At 44.5% G+C, this 13,840-nt stretch overlaps 1 protein-coding gene across 3 annotated transcripts in view; it reads left to right on the plus strand.

Annotated features, from left to right (window-relative positions):
- Positions 1-13,840, plus strand: part of Bicc1 (BicC family RNA binding protein 1) — a 237,143-nt gene that overhangs the window by 130,408 nt on the left and 92,895 nt on the right. For all 3 annotated transcript variants that reach the window (XM_039098830.2, XM_039098831.2, NM_001415073.1), the window contains exon 3: positions 2,048-2,117. In XM_039098830.2, the coding sequence (XP_038954758.1) occupies positions 2,048-2,117 (70 nt within the window). The remainder of the gene's footprint in view (positions 1-2,047; positions 2,118-13,840) is intronic.

The raw sequence follows: 13,840 nt of genomic DNA on the forward strand, positions 1-13,840 counted from the left end.
TCTAAAAGACAAGGAGGTGCTTTTCTGTTGTGTGTATTTATGTGCCCCTTGTGTGTACGGTGCCCACAGAGTTCAAAAGAGGGCGTCAAACCCCCTGTAACTGGAGTTATAGACCACTGTGTGCAGTCATGTGGGTGCTGGGAATAGAACTCAGGTCCTCAGTAAGAGCAGCAAGTACTCTTAACCCCCGAGACATACTCCCTTTTTTTTCATCTTAATTTTTTAATACTCCTGGAGAGAGTTGGGCTGGGTCGCCACACTCTGTAATCCCAGAAGTTCAAAAGCTGAGACATGAAGACTAGAGATTTGAGACCTTGTCTCAAAACAACAAACAAACAAACAAACAAAAACCCCCAAACAATCCTCCAAAAACCAAAAACAACCACACCCCCAAACAAACCCACCCAAACCAAAACAACACTAGAACCCAAAACGAATAACAGAGTTAATCAAATTAATGCTGATGTCAACTCTGTTAATTAGCAGAGGGGAGGCAGGCAGGGACCAGCAGATCTTAGAGGGTGAGAAGCTCCCCCTTTTCTTCTGGATCAGATTGGTATATAGACCAAGCATAGACAGTTGTGGCTTGGATTTTGTTTTGTTACTTTCAAGTAGAAATATTTTCCAAGAAAAACAGCAGTTGGGCCAAGTGACCAGTAAGCACTACAAACAAGTCAGCGGCAGCATACAAGTGACGTTTGACCTCGGCATCAGGGACACAGTGGGGCTCTGGAGCAACTGAGGCCCCACTGGCATAGCACACAGCAGGCAACTGTCGTCTGTGCCAGCCAAATGCTGTCATGAATTCCTTGTACGGAATCCACCAACTTTTCCGGAAAATCAGAGATCTGAATCGCTATGCCAAGTTCTTGGACGTTCAAATATTGGCCCAACCTCTAACATCCCCGACAGCAGACACAACCCATGGGTAGGCTTGCCAGCCTTGAGGCGTCTGCTGAGAGCTGTCCGGTGCTTGAGTGAAGGAGACCTGCGTTAACCATTTACTCTCACGTCTGGTACACAGGCCAGAGGAGGAAATCAGTGTTAGTTGTGTTCTTAGTACACAACTTGGTGTGTGAACTTAGTTCAGTTGTCGTCACCATTGACTTGTATAGTTAACTCTAAATCCATATTAGAAAATAAGTCTCATCTTGCTCTGTCTGGTCTCTGTGCCAGGTGTTGGCTCTGAGTAGTTATGGACGGTCTGTTGCTGCTGGACCTAGAAGTTGCCTGGTGTTACTTTGTTGCCTTTTCTTTTCTTGTTAGTTTTCTATTCATACAAAGTGGGGAATTGACAAGGAGACTCTGAGCCTTTCCGATCACTTGTGACTTCACTCGTGCTGCAGTCTGTGATTTCTGCCTCGTCACTGCCACCTCCACTTTCCCTGACACTATGAGCTAGGCTCCTTGTCTTTCCTTTCCTTCTGCTGGTATTATCTGCACATATGAGTGGGCAGAACTATAGCGCAAACACCCATGGGAAGGGTGACGGGAAATGAAGTTTGTGAAGGGATGCTGTGTTTAGAAGTATTTCATCAGTTTTAACGAAATACAAATGTGTCTAGAGAGAAGGGTGGCGGGTGGGGAGTGGGGGGTGTTTCATTGTGGGGAATGGGAGGAAATCTTCATTTAGTATGGCTTAACTCTTAGTTTTGTATTACAGAAGTCACGTCTGGTATATAGATGATGATCTTGATGAATTTTATTCAGTCCAAGCATCTCTTATGGTCCTGGCAACAAGCTGGGTTAATTACTTGTCCATGTACTTTTAGGTCTTGTTTCTGTTAAAATTCTGGAATCAGGGAGAGAACAACAGAGACTTGAATACTCTCAATAGATTCAGGGCTTAGAAAAACACATCCCCTCGTTTCCCTGGAGCCTTTAAAAAGATATTTGCATTGTTTTAAGCTGAGATCATCTTGTCGTATCAACACAAAGCTAGAAACACGAAAATAAGATTTTTTTTCCCCTTTGAACGTGTGAAAATCTTATCTGTAAATACAAGTTCTTAATTGAGTCAATATTTTTCTCTTGATTCCTGACTCAGATCATGGAGGAGACAAACACGCAGATTGCATGGCCGTCCAAACTGAAGATCGGGGCCAAATCCAAGAAAGGTAATTTGGACGGGGGGAGTAGGTATGTTTGAAAAGTGAGGTTCCGGAATTGCTGGGGAAAAAAAGCCTCGGTTCTGTTCACCTTTGTCCTCGAGTGCTTGTCAAATAACCGTATTTGGGGAGGATTTTCATGACTAAAATAAATAGGTGGATTTGCGGCAGCAGAAAAAAAATGTTTAAATAATAGTATTACAATAAAAATATTACTGTAATAGACTTCACAGTAACCTGTGCTCTGAAGGATGTCTGTCAGATCAGCAGACATGAGGAATGGCAGTTCTACATGGGGGTCATAGCCTGTGTTCCCCTTGTCTAGACTTTAAGGTGTTTTTTTGTTGTTGGTGGTGGTGTTTTTTTTATTTTTTTGTTTTTTTTGTTTCGTCACAGCCTAGATTTAAGAGCCATTGTATATAGTGCCCTTCTTTTGTGTGAACGAACTGTAGACTTCCTCCTTTCTCAAATGAATCTTTTCCATATTAACATTTATTGATATGTTCTATATCACATTTATATATAAATAAAAATTATGGATATAAATATGTAGAAATATAACAAAAAACAAAAATAGCAAAAAAGAAATATACCATATACTATATGTATATATAAAATAAATGTATAAATATATGTTTGCAAATATACTATAGTTTCAGCCATCCTGCTGTGTATATTCAATGGCTATTTCTATAGCCATAGGGGAATAAAACAAATGCCACCAAATGGCCCTACATATAGCATTCCCTCAAGCTGAGCCATGTCATGTTGTGTGGCCTGCCCTCTGTCCTGTTGTCTGTCCTTTGAATGGTTGCTGCTGCTAAGTTTGTCTTCTTGCTCTAGCTTCTGGGACCATATTGCTAAGTGACAATTTAACCCGGCATAGAGTCTCAGTTTCCTTTCATGTCTTAGTCTAGATTTCCTTCGGTCTCATCTTGTGTTCCCATCTTGTAGAATAGAAGTAATGTTACAGAGCATTTGGTGTGTTCGATGTGTGTGTCCGTGTCTGAGTGTCTTCAACTAGACAAGGTGTGCCTGCAGAAACTTCAGACTTACTGCTTTTCGTTTAGCTCCTGGCGACAAGGAATCGGGACTGTTAGTTTTAACCGGTCGAAATCAGACAGGCTTTGTTTTCACGTGTGGTTCCAAATCTTTGTGTAAGCCATGTTTGTGCTCAATGCTAAAGGGGATGCTCCTAATTAATTGAGACCTTTTGTCACATGTCCGGCTGTCTCATCCTCACTGTGCAATGGAAGAAACCGGTGGGTCACCTGTCATTTGTTTGACTGTTAAAAAAAAAAAATCCCCGGTTGACGCAGCAAGGAACTTGAAACTTGAGCGTACCCCAGAGCCCCGTGCCCTGTTGTTGGGTGTTTTTACTTAAGAAATGAAATTAACCACATTGCTAACTTAATGAGAATGAAATTTAACCAGTCCCCAATGGAAACCCTGAAGAAATAGGAATGTTAGGGCATTTTGGGATGATTTCAGATGTCTTGTTCTTGTAGCCATGGTGATCTTTTTTCCCCGTTCTCAAGAGCAGTTGTTGATAAATTTTGTTATTGGTATTGTTGTTGAAAATGTGGTTTTGGACTTTAGAGAGCTGGGGACCAGGGAGATGAGTGGTATTGTGTTGTGGTTTCGGGATGGCTTCCGTCACTGACACCCTTGAATCTCTGGGGTGCTCCGCTGTGCCGCACATCCTGGTGATGGATCACACTTCGCAGATACAAGAGCTTCAGCGGCGCATCCAAGAGTATTTGGGTCAGCTTTCTCCCGGCTGATGTTAACATCTGGATTTCTGCTTAGGAATTGGCCCCTGCAGGCTCAGGTCTAACCGACTTCATTTTACTTTTCATTATTTATGAAGTACTCTGACTGCACATAGGACTATACAAGGAGAAGAAGATGTCGGATACCAGAAGAGATCAAGGAAGAGACGGTCGATGGCGTGCCTCGGAGGGATTTACTGTTCAGTTGGCTCGATGGCTGTTATTGAAACAAGAAGCCGATCGATCCTTTTTTGGCCTAACATCCTGCCCAGCCCCTTCTTGATATCGAACGGAATATGTGTATAACGTATGCATCCCTGTTCTTAATTTTGAGATGGAATTTCCACTATATTCTGGAGCTAGTAAAATTAAACAGCAGGAGGGGGTTGGGAAGGGAATTATCTGCTCATCTGGTGGGCTGTTGTTGCCTTGCGTCCCTGCGTGTTGTAAGAGAGAGAGGGGGCTATTTGTTTTCAAGCCTTCCCTTATTCCCAGACCTCATTATGAAAGAGACTACAGTATTTCTGTGTGTTCCTGGGCCCATGCCATGTCCTAGATTTATTGAATCCAAACCCCACGGTGGTGTGAAGGTCAGGGATGTGTGGATACCCTGGATTGTGCTGAGGAATGACCCGGCTATGGGTTTGTTTTCTGTGCTTTTAGAGTGCTTTGCCTGAATATTTGAGTCCACATAAACATTTTTTTTTCACGACCCCCTCTCGTCCTGCCTGCCGCCTCCTTCCTCTTACCAGAATCCAGTTTTGCGTTTTCAAATTTAGCTCCCAGTAGCTCCCTCCAAACCTTATCTTTTAAGCCCTCGTGTTTGCTTTATCAGAATGGCTGCCCCGGTGCCTGTTCGGCCACGTGGGCCGAGGCGCTGGCGGTTACTGCCTGACACATAGGCAGAAAGCTAGAGCCTGAGTTTACTTCAGTTAGAAAATTCAGATTCTTCTCTAGAAAAGTTCTCAACAGTTCTTAGGTGGTGACCCAGGCAGAGGCGGGCTGGGAATCTGTAATTTGACAAGATCCTATGGTGGTCGTGAAAGGGTCAGACGGAGAGTTTGGGAAACAAAAACTCACCACCTGAGAGAGAAGTATGATTGGTCACTAAGACGACGATGTGGAGTCAGGTGAAGGGGTGGGGCAGCCACAGCTGACGCCCACCCTCAACCACCACGATGCTGCCTGTCCTGCTGTCACAAGAGCCACACTGCTGCAGAAGATATTTCCGTCATCTTCGTTGTCCCGAGACATTTGCAGTGAAGATAACCTGGTGCTATCCGCATGGTTCCCGCGGCTCTGCGCAAAAGAGCATCCAGTGTTTTGTCTTCTTTCCCCGCTCACGTCTTCTTATTCTTTACCCTCCTCCTTCTTTCTTCCCCTCTGAGCAAATGTTTGTTAGAATGGGGGTAGGAAGCTATCAGCAGGGTCATTTTCTGCACGGTAGTTTATAGACGTGCACACAGACAGGCAGACACACCGTGCCCGTGTGCTCGTGCCTGTTCGCCTGCATGCACGGATGTGTGCACTCGTGTGCACTCACATGCGCGCGCTCATGTAGACTGAGGAAGAAAGAGTTTTTATAACTATTCCCAGAGTGTTTTGGGCTATTGGATAAGGCAGAAGGTCCATTTAAGACACAAGGAATGGAGAAATTTAAGATTCCAGCAACAGGCAGGCATCTGAATCAGTGACCCCAAGACTCTCTTCAGGGGAGTCACAACTAAGACAAATAAATACTTCGTGTTTCTTCTCTCCTGCATGAATTCATTTTGCGTGGGAGAATATAAAACTGAAGCTCTTACAGCCAAAGAGTTTACACAGAGAAAGCTTGAGGTCTGTGCTAGCGAAGCCAGTGTTTAAGGATTAAAGTGTTTGAAACTATAAAGTTTTACTAACCTGGAATAACTTCAGGCAGATTTCTCAGTTTCTGAGTATGCTTTTCTGAGCTCTGGCCTATTTTAAGTTAAAGGGAACTTCATTAAAATACGAATAGCATTTTGAACAAAGTTTGCTTTTCCAAATGGAACTCCGGCTAGAGCTGCCCTAACAGAGAGATAAAAGCAGTTAGTAATGAGAACTTATCGCAGAGGGATGGCTGTGCTGTGTACTCAAATTGGACAGGTCTGTCTCTTAAATTAGGTAAATGTTTTCCTTGCAGCCTTCTCTTCTCTTTTAATGGGGTCATCAATCTCTTCGTAGACTGGTGAAGGTAAAGGGGGTTCCATATTAAAGTCTTTGTGTCCAATTCCAAGTTACTGGGGGGTCAGCATGGATGGAACTTTGTTCTAGAGTTAGACAAAGTGGCAGGCACCAGTCTCCCCACGGATGGCTTTGGTGACAGTTTAAGATTGGTTACCCCACAGGACCAGCAAGGACAGCAGGCATTCTCTGGATCGCTGGGGGCGTGTCCTGGCTTGGAAGTGAATAGGATCGCATCTGGCCCTTCTCTTTCTCCCAAAAGAAACAAGAGCATCGCCAACATTTCCCTGAGATTTTATTATTTTTGGTTGCATCCCCTGAGAGCAAACGGGTATCTGATAGGTCTTCTTCACATGAGGAGAAGCTACACACTCGTTACTGTTTCCTGGGGAAAGTGTCTTAGGGGCTATACATGGCCAGAAAGCTGATGCTTCAGTATTCAGAGGAAAGAGAAACAAAGTATTCCCATCAGTGTGCAACCTGCTCCTGTGTCAGAAAGTTGTAACCTTGCCGGGATGGATTAGAAGACAGGTTATGAGACACTGATGGGACCTTTCACCCCATCTGTCGCTGGGCATATGCACATGCGTATTATTAGATTATAATGCTGTGTATGTGGCAAAGGGAAGCTGTAGAATGTTAGACTTGGTTGGTACTTCGTTCTCTAGAGGTCAGGATCATGCAGGTTGAGTTCCAGGGCATAGTCAGCCCTCGTACTCCTTGTTTTGCCTCTGGTGCGTAGTCAGCCCTCAGCTCACAGTTGATCATGCTGACACGAGGACCCCTGATGTATGTGAGAGTCGAACCATGGTTTAGAATGATGTCTTCCCTGTTTGAGTGGCAGCCACTGCTCTCAATAGCTTTGGCAAATAATCTCTCTCTTTCTCTTTCCTGTAGGAGTGGCAACCACTGTTCAGAGGAGCGTTGGCTAAAAAACTATCTTTGTCTGTCTCTCTGTCTCTGTCTGTCTCTCTGTCTGTCTCTCTGTCTCTCTGTCTTCTCTCTCTCTCTCTCTCTCTCTCTCTCTCTCTCTCTCTCCTGTATGAGTGGCAGCCACTGTTCTGAGGAGCATTGGCTAAGAAACTGTCTGTGTCTGTCTGTCTGTCTGTCTGTCTGTCTGTCTCTCCCTCCCTCTCTCCCTCCCTCCCTCCCTCCCTCCTGTATAAGTGGCGGCCACTGTTGGGACAGAGGGGAGGATTTTCTTAACTTTCCAGATATCTTGTTAAATGTAATATTATACATCTGATAGGGCATTTTTTTATTGTTGTTGTTGGTTTGTTTTTCGAAAGGCATCGTCCATTAACTTAGGAACGAATAGAGATGTTAGAAAATAATAGAAACGGGGAAAGCAGGGACAAGACAATCCAGAGGTGAGGAGCCATAGCTATGGAAGGCATCCCTGTTAAAACTGTAGCTGCAATACAGGAAGAACTCAAAGAATCAACAGTAACCGGCAAACAGCTCAGAATGTACTCAGATGATCCAAACAGATACTTTACCAAAGGAGACGAGCAGATGGTGAGAGGCTGACCATCTATGTCTCGGGGAATGGTATGTTAAATGAAATTCCACTTCATGCTTGATAGAATGGCTCAAGTTCAGAGCCCCGACAGGAGCAAATGCTGCTGATACAGTGTAGCAACTGGAAGCTTGAGTCATAGGTGGTGGGCTGCAGGGCGGTAGGACGTTTTGGAAGACAGTTTCATGCAGAATTAAAAGAGCCTTTTCATAATGACTCAGAAATCACACTTCTTGCTGTGGCCAAGGGAGTCAGACAAAACTCACGTCCAGGGAAAGCCTGTACACACATGTTTATGGGGGCTTTGTTCATGGCTCTCAAAACTTAGCATGAAGAGATGCTCTAGGAGGTGACTGGATGGATATAGCCATGCACCATGGGGCTCATAGCTAAAAAGACATGAGCTACCAAGCACTGAAGCAGCTGAGAGACTTGAGATGTACATCCTTAGCGACTTCCCTCTCTTGGTAATATACTAATATACACCCATGTGCCCTCTGTGGGCTTTTGTGACTTTTTTTCTTAGAACTGAGGCATATCTTCCAGTCATCCATTGTATTTGGTTTCACTGATCGTCCTCCCCTTAGCAGGATGCCTAGAGATGTTCTTCAGTATCTACTCTGGAATTGAGAACTCACTTTCTTGTTAGCCCTATGCAATATTCCCTTTAAAGGACATTTTGGTTTCTTGACAGAACATGCTTGACAGAATATTGCTAGTCTCACTGTGTGTATGGAAGTGTGTGTGTGCATAGATGTGTATATAAGTATGGTTGTATATGTGCATGTGTGTATATATATGTATATGTGTGTTCATGTTTGTGTGTATGCATATGTGAGTGTGTGCATGAGAGTGTATATGTGTGAGTGTATATGTGTGTTGTGAGTATATGTGTGTGCATTCTGTTTGTGCATGTTTGTGTACATGTGTGTGGGGGGGTGTGTATGCATGTATGTATATGTATGGTGTATGTGCATGTGTGTATGTATGTATGTGTGTATTTATGTTTGTGTATATGCATGTGTGAGTGTGTGTGAGCATGTGAGTGTGTGTTGTATGTATATGTATGTGTACTATAACTGATGTAAGAAAGGATGCAGCTTGTTCATGGTGAGAAGTTACTGAAGTTCATATATTTTTATATTGCATGAACAGTCTATTTTAGAAGCTACCTTGTGATCAGGTTCGAATTACAAGGGTAACTGTGCAAAATCACTCCCTTGTGTCCTCTCAGTGTATTTCGTACTCCATGACTTTGGCTTCAGAGCTTGGGGACAGACTTTCTGTCCTTTGGTTTTATACCTCTTGACTTCCATTCCCTATTGGCACGTGTCTCTCTGATAAGTGACAAGCCCACGGGTTTCTGACCGTCATTATACGTTGTCACAGGGGTGCTGCTGCTGGTTGTCACAGACTGGAAGTGGGCACCCAGCTTCAATGGCTTCCCAAATCCTGTATCGACCTTTCCCAGTTTCTCCCTCAGCTCCATCAGTCATGGTACTGCTGGAGTAGATCCTAGTGACATCTATTAGGCCTGTCAGTAGCAATTAAATTATTCCCACGAAGGACTAAGGCAGTCACTGACAGAACTGAGCTGTTATGTGGTGTTGTTCATTAGTTAAAGATCATAAATTGTGGTGGCGTCTACTTTCTACCCAGTGCCCCTTTGGGGCCATTACCGAACGACTGATAGCTCGTTGTTGCATTTTTTTACACAGGCCTTGGATAGGCAGAGGCATTCTTATCAAAAGATATTAAAGGGATTTCAGGAATGAGGAGGTATGTTCCCTTTCTATCCTCGCTGCCAGAGATTACTCTCAAGGCAAAATAAGTTCTGCCTGAAATAAAAATGAAAATCACAGCCTCGTAGGCGTGGCTTTGGTTACTCAATTTACACAGACATTGCGTCTTTCTGTTGTTGGAAGATAGACTTAGTCTACCCATAGTTTTGCAGTCAGATGTCCTCAGAAGAGTAATGCGTGGAGATCTTCCTGGTCAGGACACAAATAACCTTTTATTTTTGTGTCCGTTTGAAATGCCACTGTATGCGTGTAAGGGATGGCTAGGTATTGTAACTCAGCGAATCTGTCTCATGGCCAGCAGGCTGAGTTCTGTTTCTTCTACACTCAGAGTGATCTGTCTGTCTGTGTATGTTTTCAGGTTCCAGGAACTTTCAGAAGTAGAATTCCTAGGCTACAGGATGTGAGCAGCTCCAATGTTTTCCAGATTTTCATCCGTCTTCCAAGTGACTGTTCTACCATGTGGAACTGAGTTCTGGAAGGGAGAGACAGCTCCTTGGCTCTTGGCCAGCCTCTGATACCCAATGAAAAGTACTGTTATTGTCATATTCTACCCTTTGTCTTAGTGTTCTCTAGAGTCCCAGAAGTTATGGAATGTCTCTCTCTATATATTAAGGGAATTTATTGTAATGACTTACAGTCTGTCATCCAACTAACCCAACAATGGACAGCTGTGAATGGGAAGTCCAAGAACCTAGTAGTTCTTCGGTCTCACAAGGCTAGTTGTTTCAGCTGGTCTTCTGTAGAAGTAGGTTACAACAGATGTGCCAGCATGTAAGTGCAAGCAGGTGAAGAAAAGTGTGTCTTCCTTCTTCAATGTCCTATGTAGGCCTCCAGCAGAAGGTGTGGCCCAGATTAAAGGTGTGTGCCACCACACCTGGACCTAAAACTTGCTTTGTTCCTAGTTGACCTTGAACTCCGAGATCTCCTTGCCTCAGCCTCCTGGGATTTAAGGCATGCACTACCTTGCCTGGACCTCAGCTTTTCGTGAACACTATGCCTCAAGATCTGGGTCAGAAACTTGTCTCTCCCAGCCTCAAGATCTGGCTCACAGGTGTGCCCTCCATGTCTGGATTGTAGTTCATTCCAGAAGTAGTGAAGTTTGCAACCAGAAATAGCCGTGATGCCCTTAATGAGTAGAATGGCCAAGCATTTCCATGTGTTCGTGGAATGTTCGTGTTCTACTGAGAGCCGTCCATCCCTCCTCCTGGCTGTTGGCTTACCTCCTTTCTTTATGATACTAGCTCGTCCCTCTTGCCTCTAGCGTTCTTTTTAAATAGTCTCGCTACTCGGATGAAGTTTCCTAAGCATTTTTGTCTCACACCACTTGTTCCTCTTGACGGTATAAGCATTCCACCTACTATTTCCAGTCCAAACTGCAGAGAGAAGCAGGTTGACTTTAAACAGCAGCGTGTCGATTTTTAAAGGCTTAAAACAAAACAAAAAAAAAAGGTGCGTGTTAACATGCAGAACTTTGGAATGCTAATGTAAATTACCCAAAGGTTAGGCCTTCGATTTTAAGAGCATGAAAATGGGTGTCTGTGTTTATTTTGTCAGGACATGAGAAGTCCTTACAAACATTGTACGAGAGTCATCAAATTCCAGAGTTTTCTTGGCAGGGTAGAAAGGATACCCAATAAATTGCTTGGCTCTCTTTCTGGCTGTTGGGCTTTGTTTCCCCATTCTAATGGCTAAAGTTTCCGAATCGTTTCCAATTCCTTATATTCCAGTGAAGAACGAGTAACTTTGGTGTGTTATTTGGGGTTGGCTCTTGTTCCGTCTCTGCCCCATCTTTTTCTCTAGAGACGTTCATAACTAAGAGCATTCAGGTTTGAGAGTGGTTTCCCTTGTCTTGCCATTCAACCTCTTACCAGGATGGACACCGATTTCTGACCTTCCCCACTTGGGATGCGCCACCTGCCTTTTCTGTGTGGTCCAAACAGCCTCTCAGGTGTGACCCAGCACAAGGGGAGCCCTGGTTTGTCCTACTTAAGTTGGGAATTGTGTAAACTAAGGAAGGGAGAAGAACGGAAAGGCAGTTTTCATTCACCGAAGATATTAATATTTGCGGTCAACCACTGTGTCTTGATTTCCCTTGTTTTATAACCCAGTGAGTGTGTTTCCACCCAACCTTCCCAAGCTTTCTCTTGGGTGAGTATCTCACAGGATTTATATCATTGGCAATTTACAGACATAAAAAAAAAGTAAGGTCACTTTTAAACATATTTATTTTTAATATTGTAAATTTTGTGTGTGTGTGTGTGTGTGTGTGTATGTGTGTGACCAGAGGTTGACTTCAAGCACTGTGTCACCAAGCAACATCTCAGCCCCTAGCCCCCACCTCCTTTTTTAAGCAGCCTCTACTGACACTTGCTATCACAGGTGGCTTCTCCCAAGACTGCAGACAGGGTGGACACTTTGTCTCCACATTTAACTCAGCTCCTGCTGTGGGCTAACATTTAGTGTATTTACTGATCAGGTTTGAGTCTCTTGGATTCTTGCCTTTCCTTTTGTGTATAGAACCTTATTGATATCACATGCCCGGTACCTGAAAAGCAGTTGAAGTGACAAGTTAGGGCTTAAGCTGTTTGCCTAATCATTAGATTTAGGATAGACTAGAAGCTAATGTATTCGTGACTTAGGTTATTCTGGTATCTTTCAGATGACTTTTTGATTTAGCTAGGGTTTCTGTTGCTGTGATCAGACACCATGACCAAAGCAACTCTTATAAGGACAACCTTTAATTGGGGCTGGCTTACAGGTTCAGAGACTCAGTCCATTATCATCAAGCCAGAAGCCTCCAGGCAGGCTTGGAAGGCAGACTTCCTGGAAGAGCTGAGAGTCCTACATCTTTATCCAAATGAAGCCAAGAGCAGACTGTTTCCGGGCAGCCAGGAGGAGAGTCTCAGAGCATACCCCCCAGAGTAAAACACTTCCTCCAACAAGGCCACACCTCCTAATAGTGCCACTCCCTGGGCCAAGGGTATTCAAACCACCACACTTGTGAAGAAGGTAGGAAATAGTCCCAGTATCTAGACGTCAGTGTTCCCCACTGAAAATAATTACCTCAGCAAAAGATAAGCCACTTGAGTCCAGTAGACACGAGACTAAGGCGACAGCACCTCTTTCAACGAAACGTCAACCTCTGTTTCGTGACCGCCATGAGTAACTATCGCTCCCTTGCCTGTTCTGACTTCAGGCCAGCTTTCTTCTGCATCCTAGATTAAATCTGCTAATATCACTAATGAATTGCCTATATTTCCTTGGGTGCTTCCGACCTAAACTTGTCCGCTGCCTACCCCTTGTCAGACTCGCCCACGGCAAACCCTAGTGACCTCTGTCTGTTGGGATAGAGATAGGAAGAACCCGTGGCTCCTTTTTCTCCAGTTGCCGTGGGTGTGCTTTGCTTGAGTGGCTACTCTAGTGAGACTGAAGGAGTTCACAAGACACTCATCTTAGTGTCTGCCCTTGGGGCTGAGGATTCCTGCTCTTCTCACTTAAGAAAATGCTTTAAAATGTCCAAATTTGCCATCGCCACTAGAACAGCTTTGAAGAGGAGGAAAGTGGGGGCCACGGCCAAGGGAGGTATTTTTAGGGTTTTTATACTTAGTATGGATCTGCAAAGGTGGGATGAATTTGAATAACGGAGGCGGTGGAAGAGGGGAAAACATGTGTCTTGAAGAGGGGGGGGGCATGGAAAAGAGAAAACCTTGATTACGCCTTGAAAGGCAATGAGCCCACGAGAGTCTCCTCTACCCCGTAGGTCTCAGAGACCCTGAGACTCAAGATACAACTTTATAGAATTAGCTGACCAGGTCAGTTTGATCGAGCCCGTAGTTGGCTGCTTGCCCACACTGGTGACGCTGCGGCTTTACCCCGGGACCAGCTTCCGAGTACTGCCAACCCCAAGACAGCTATCTCCTGTGCATACTTATACCTCCTACCTAGTATTGGTCTCTGCAGACCTGCCTGGGCTCTTTGGCAGCCCCGAGGGAATGATTTTTGAGCCACAACAGCCTGGAATGTACATGAAGATTCTAGCTCTTGAGTATCCAAGGGTAGCCTTCACAAGGGAAACATTGGAGCCAGAAAATAAGTGCCCCGTCCACTCCCTCCGTAGGGCAGTTGGAGACACACTGTTCACGTCTCTGTGTGCTCGGGGGGAGTTGACTGCTGTATGTCCTGAACATCATTAATGATGTCATGAACATCATTAGCGTTTCATTGGCCTCAGCGGACATTTCCAGTCTGACCTGTGCTCCTAAGACTGCCTTCTGAACTCACTGTCCCATGTGACACAAGCCAACCAAGGCTCCTGTCTTCAGGTCTTCTGGAAGGAACCGAAACGAATGTGAGTGTCCCGGATACCTTCCTTGAGCTAATGAACTCACTGAGTCCTTGTTCATTGACAGCTCTGTGGTCTTGAGAGAGAAAAAAAAA

This window comes from Rattus norvegicus, chromosome 20, assembly GCF_036323735.1.
Source record: "Rattus norvegicus strain BN/NHsdMcwi chromosome 20, GRCr8, whole genome shotgun sequence".
Taxonomy (NCBI): Eukaryota; Metazoa; Chordata; class Mammalia; order Rodentia; family Muridae; genus Rattus; species Rattus norvegicus.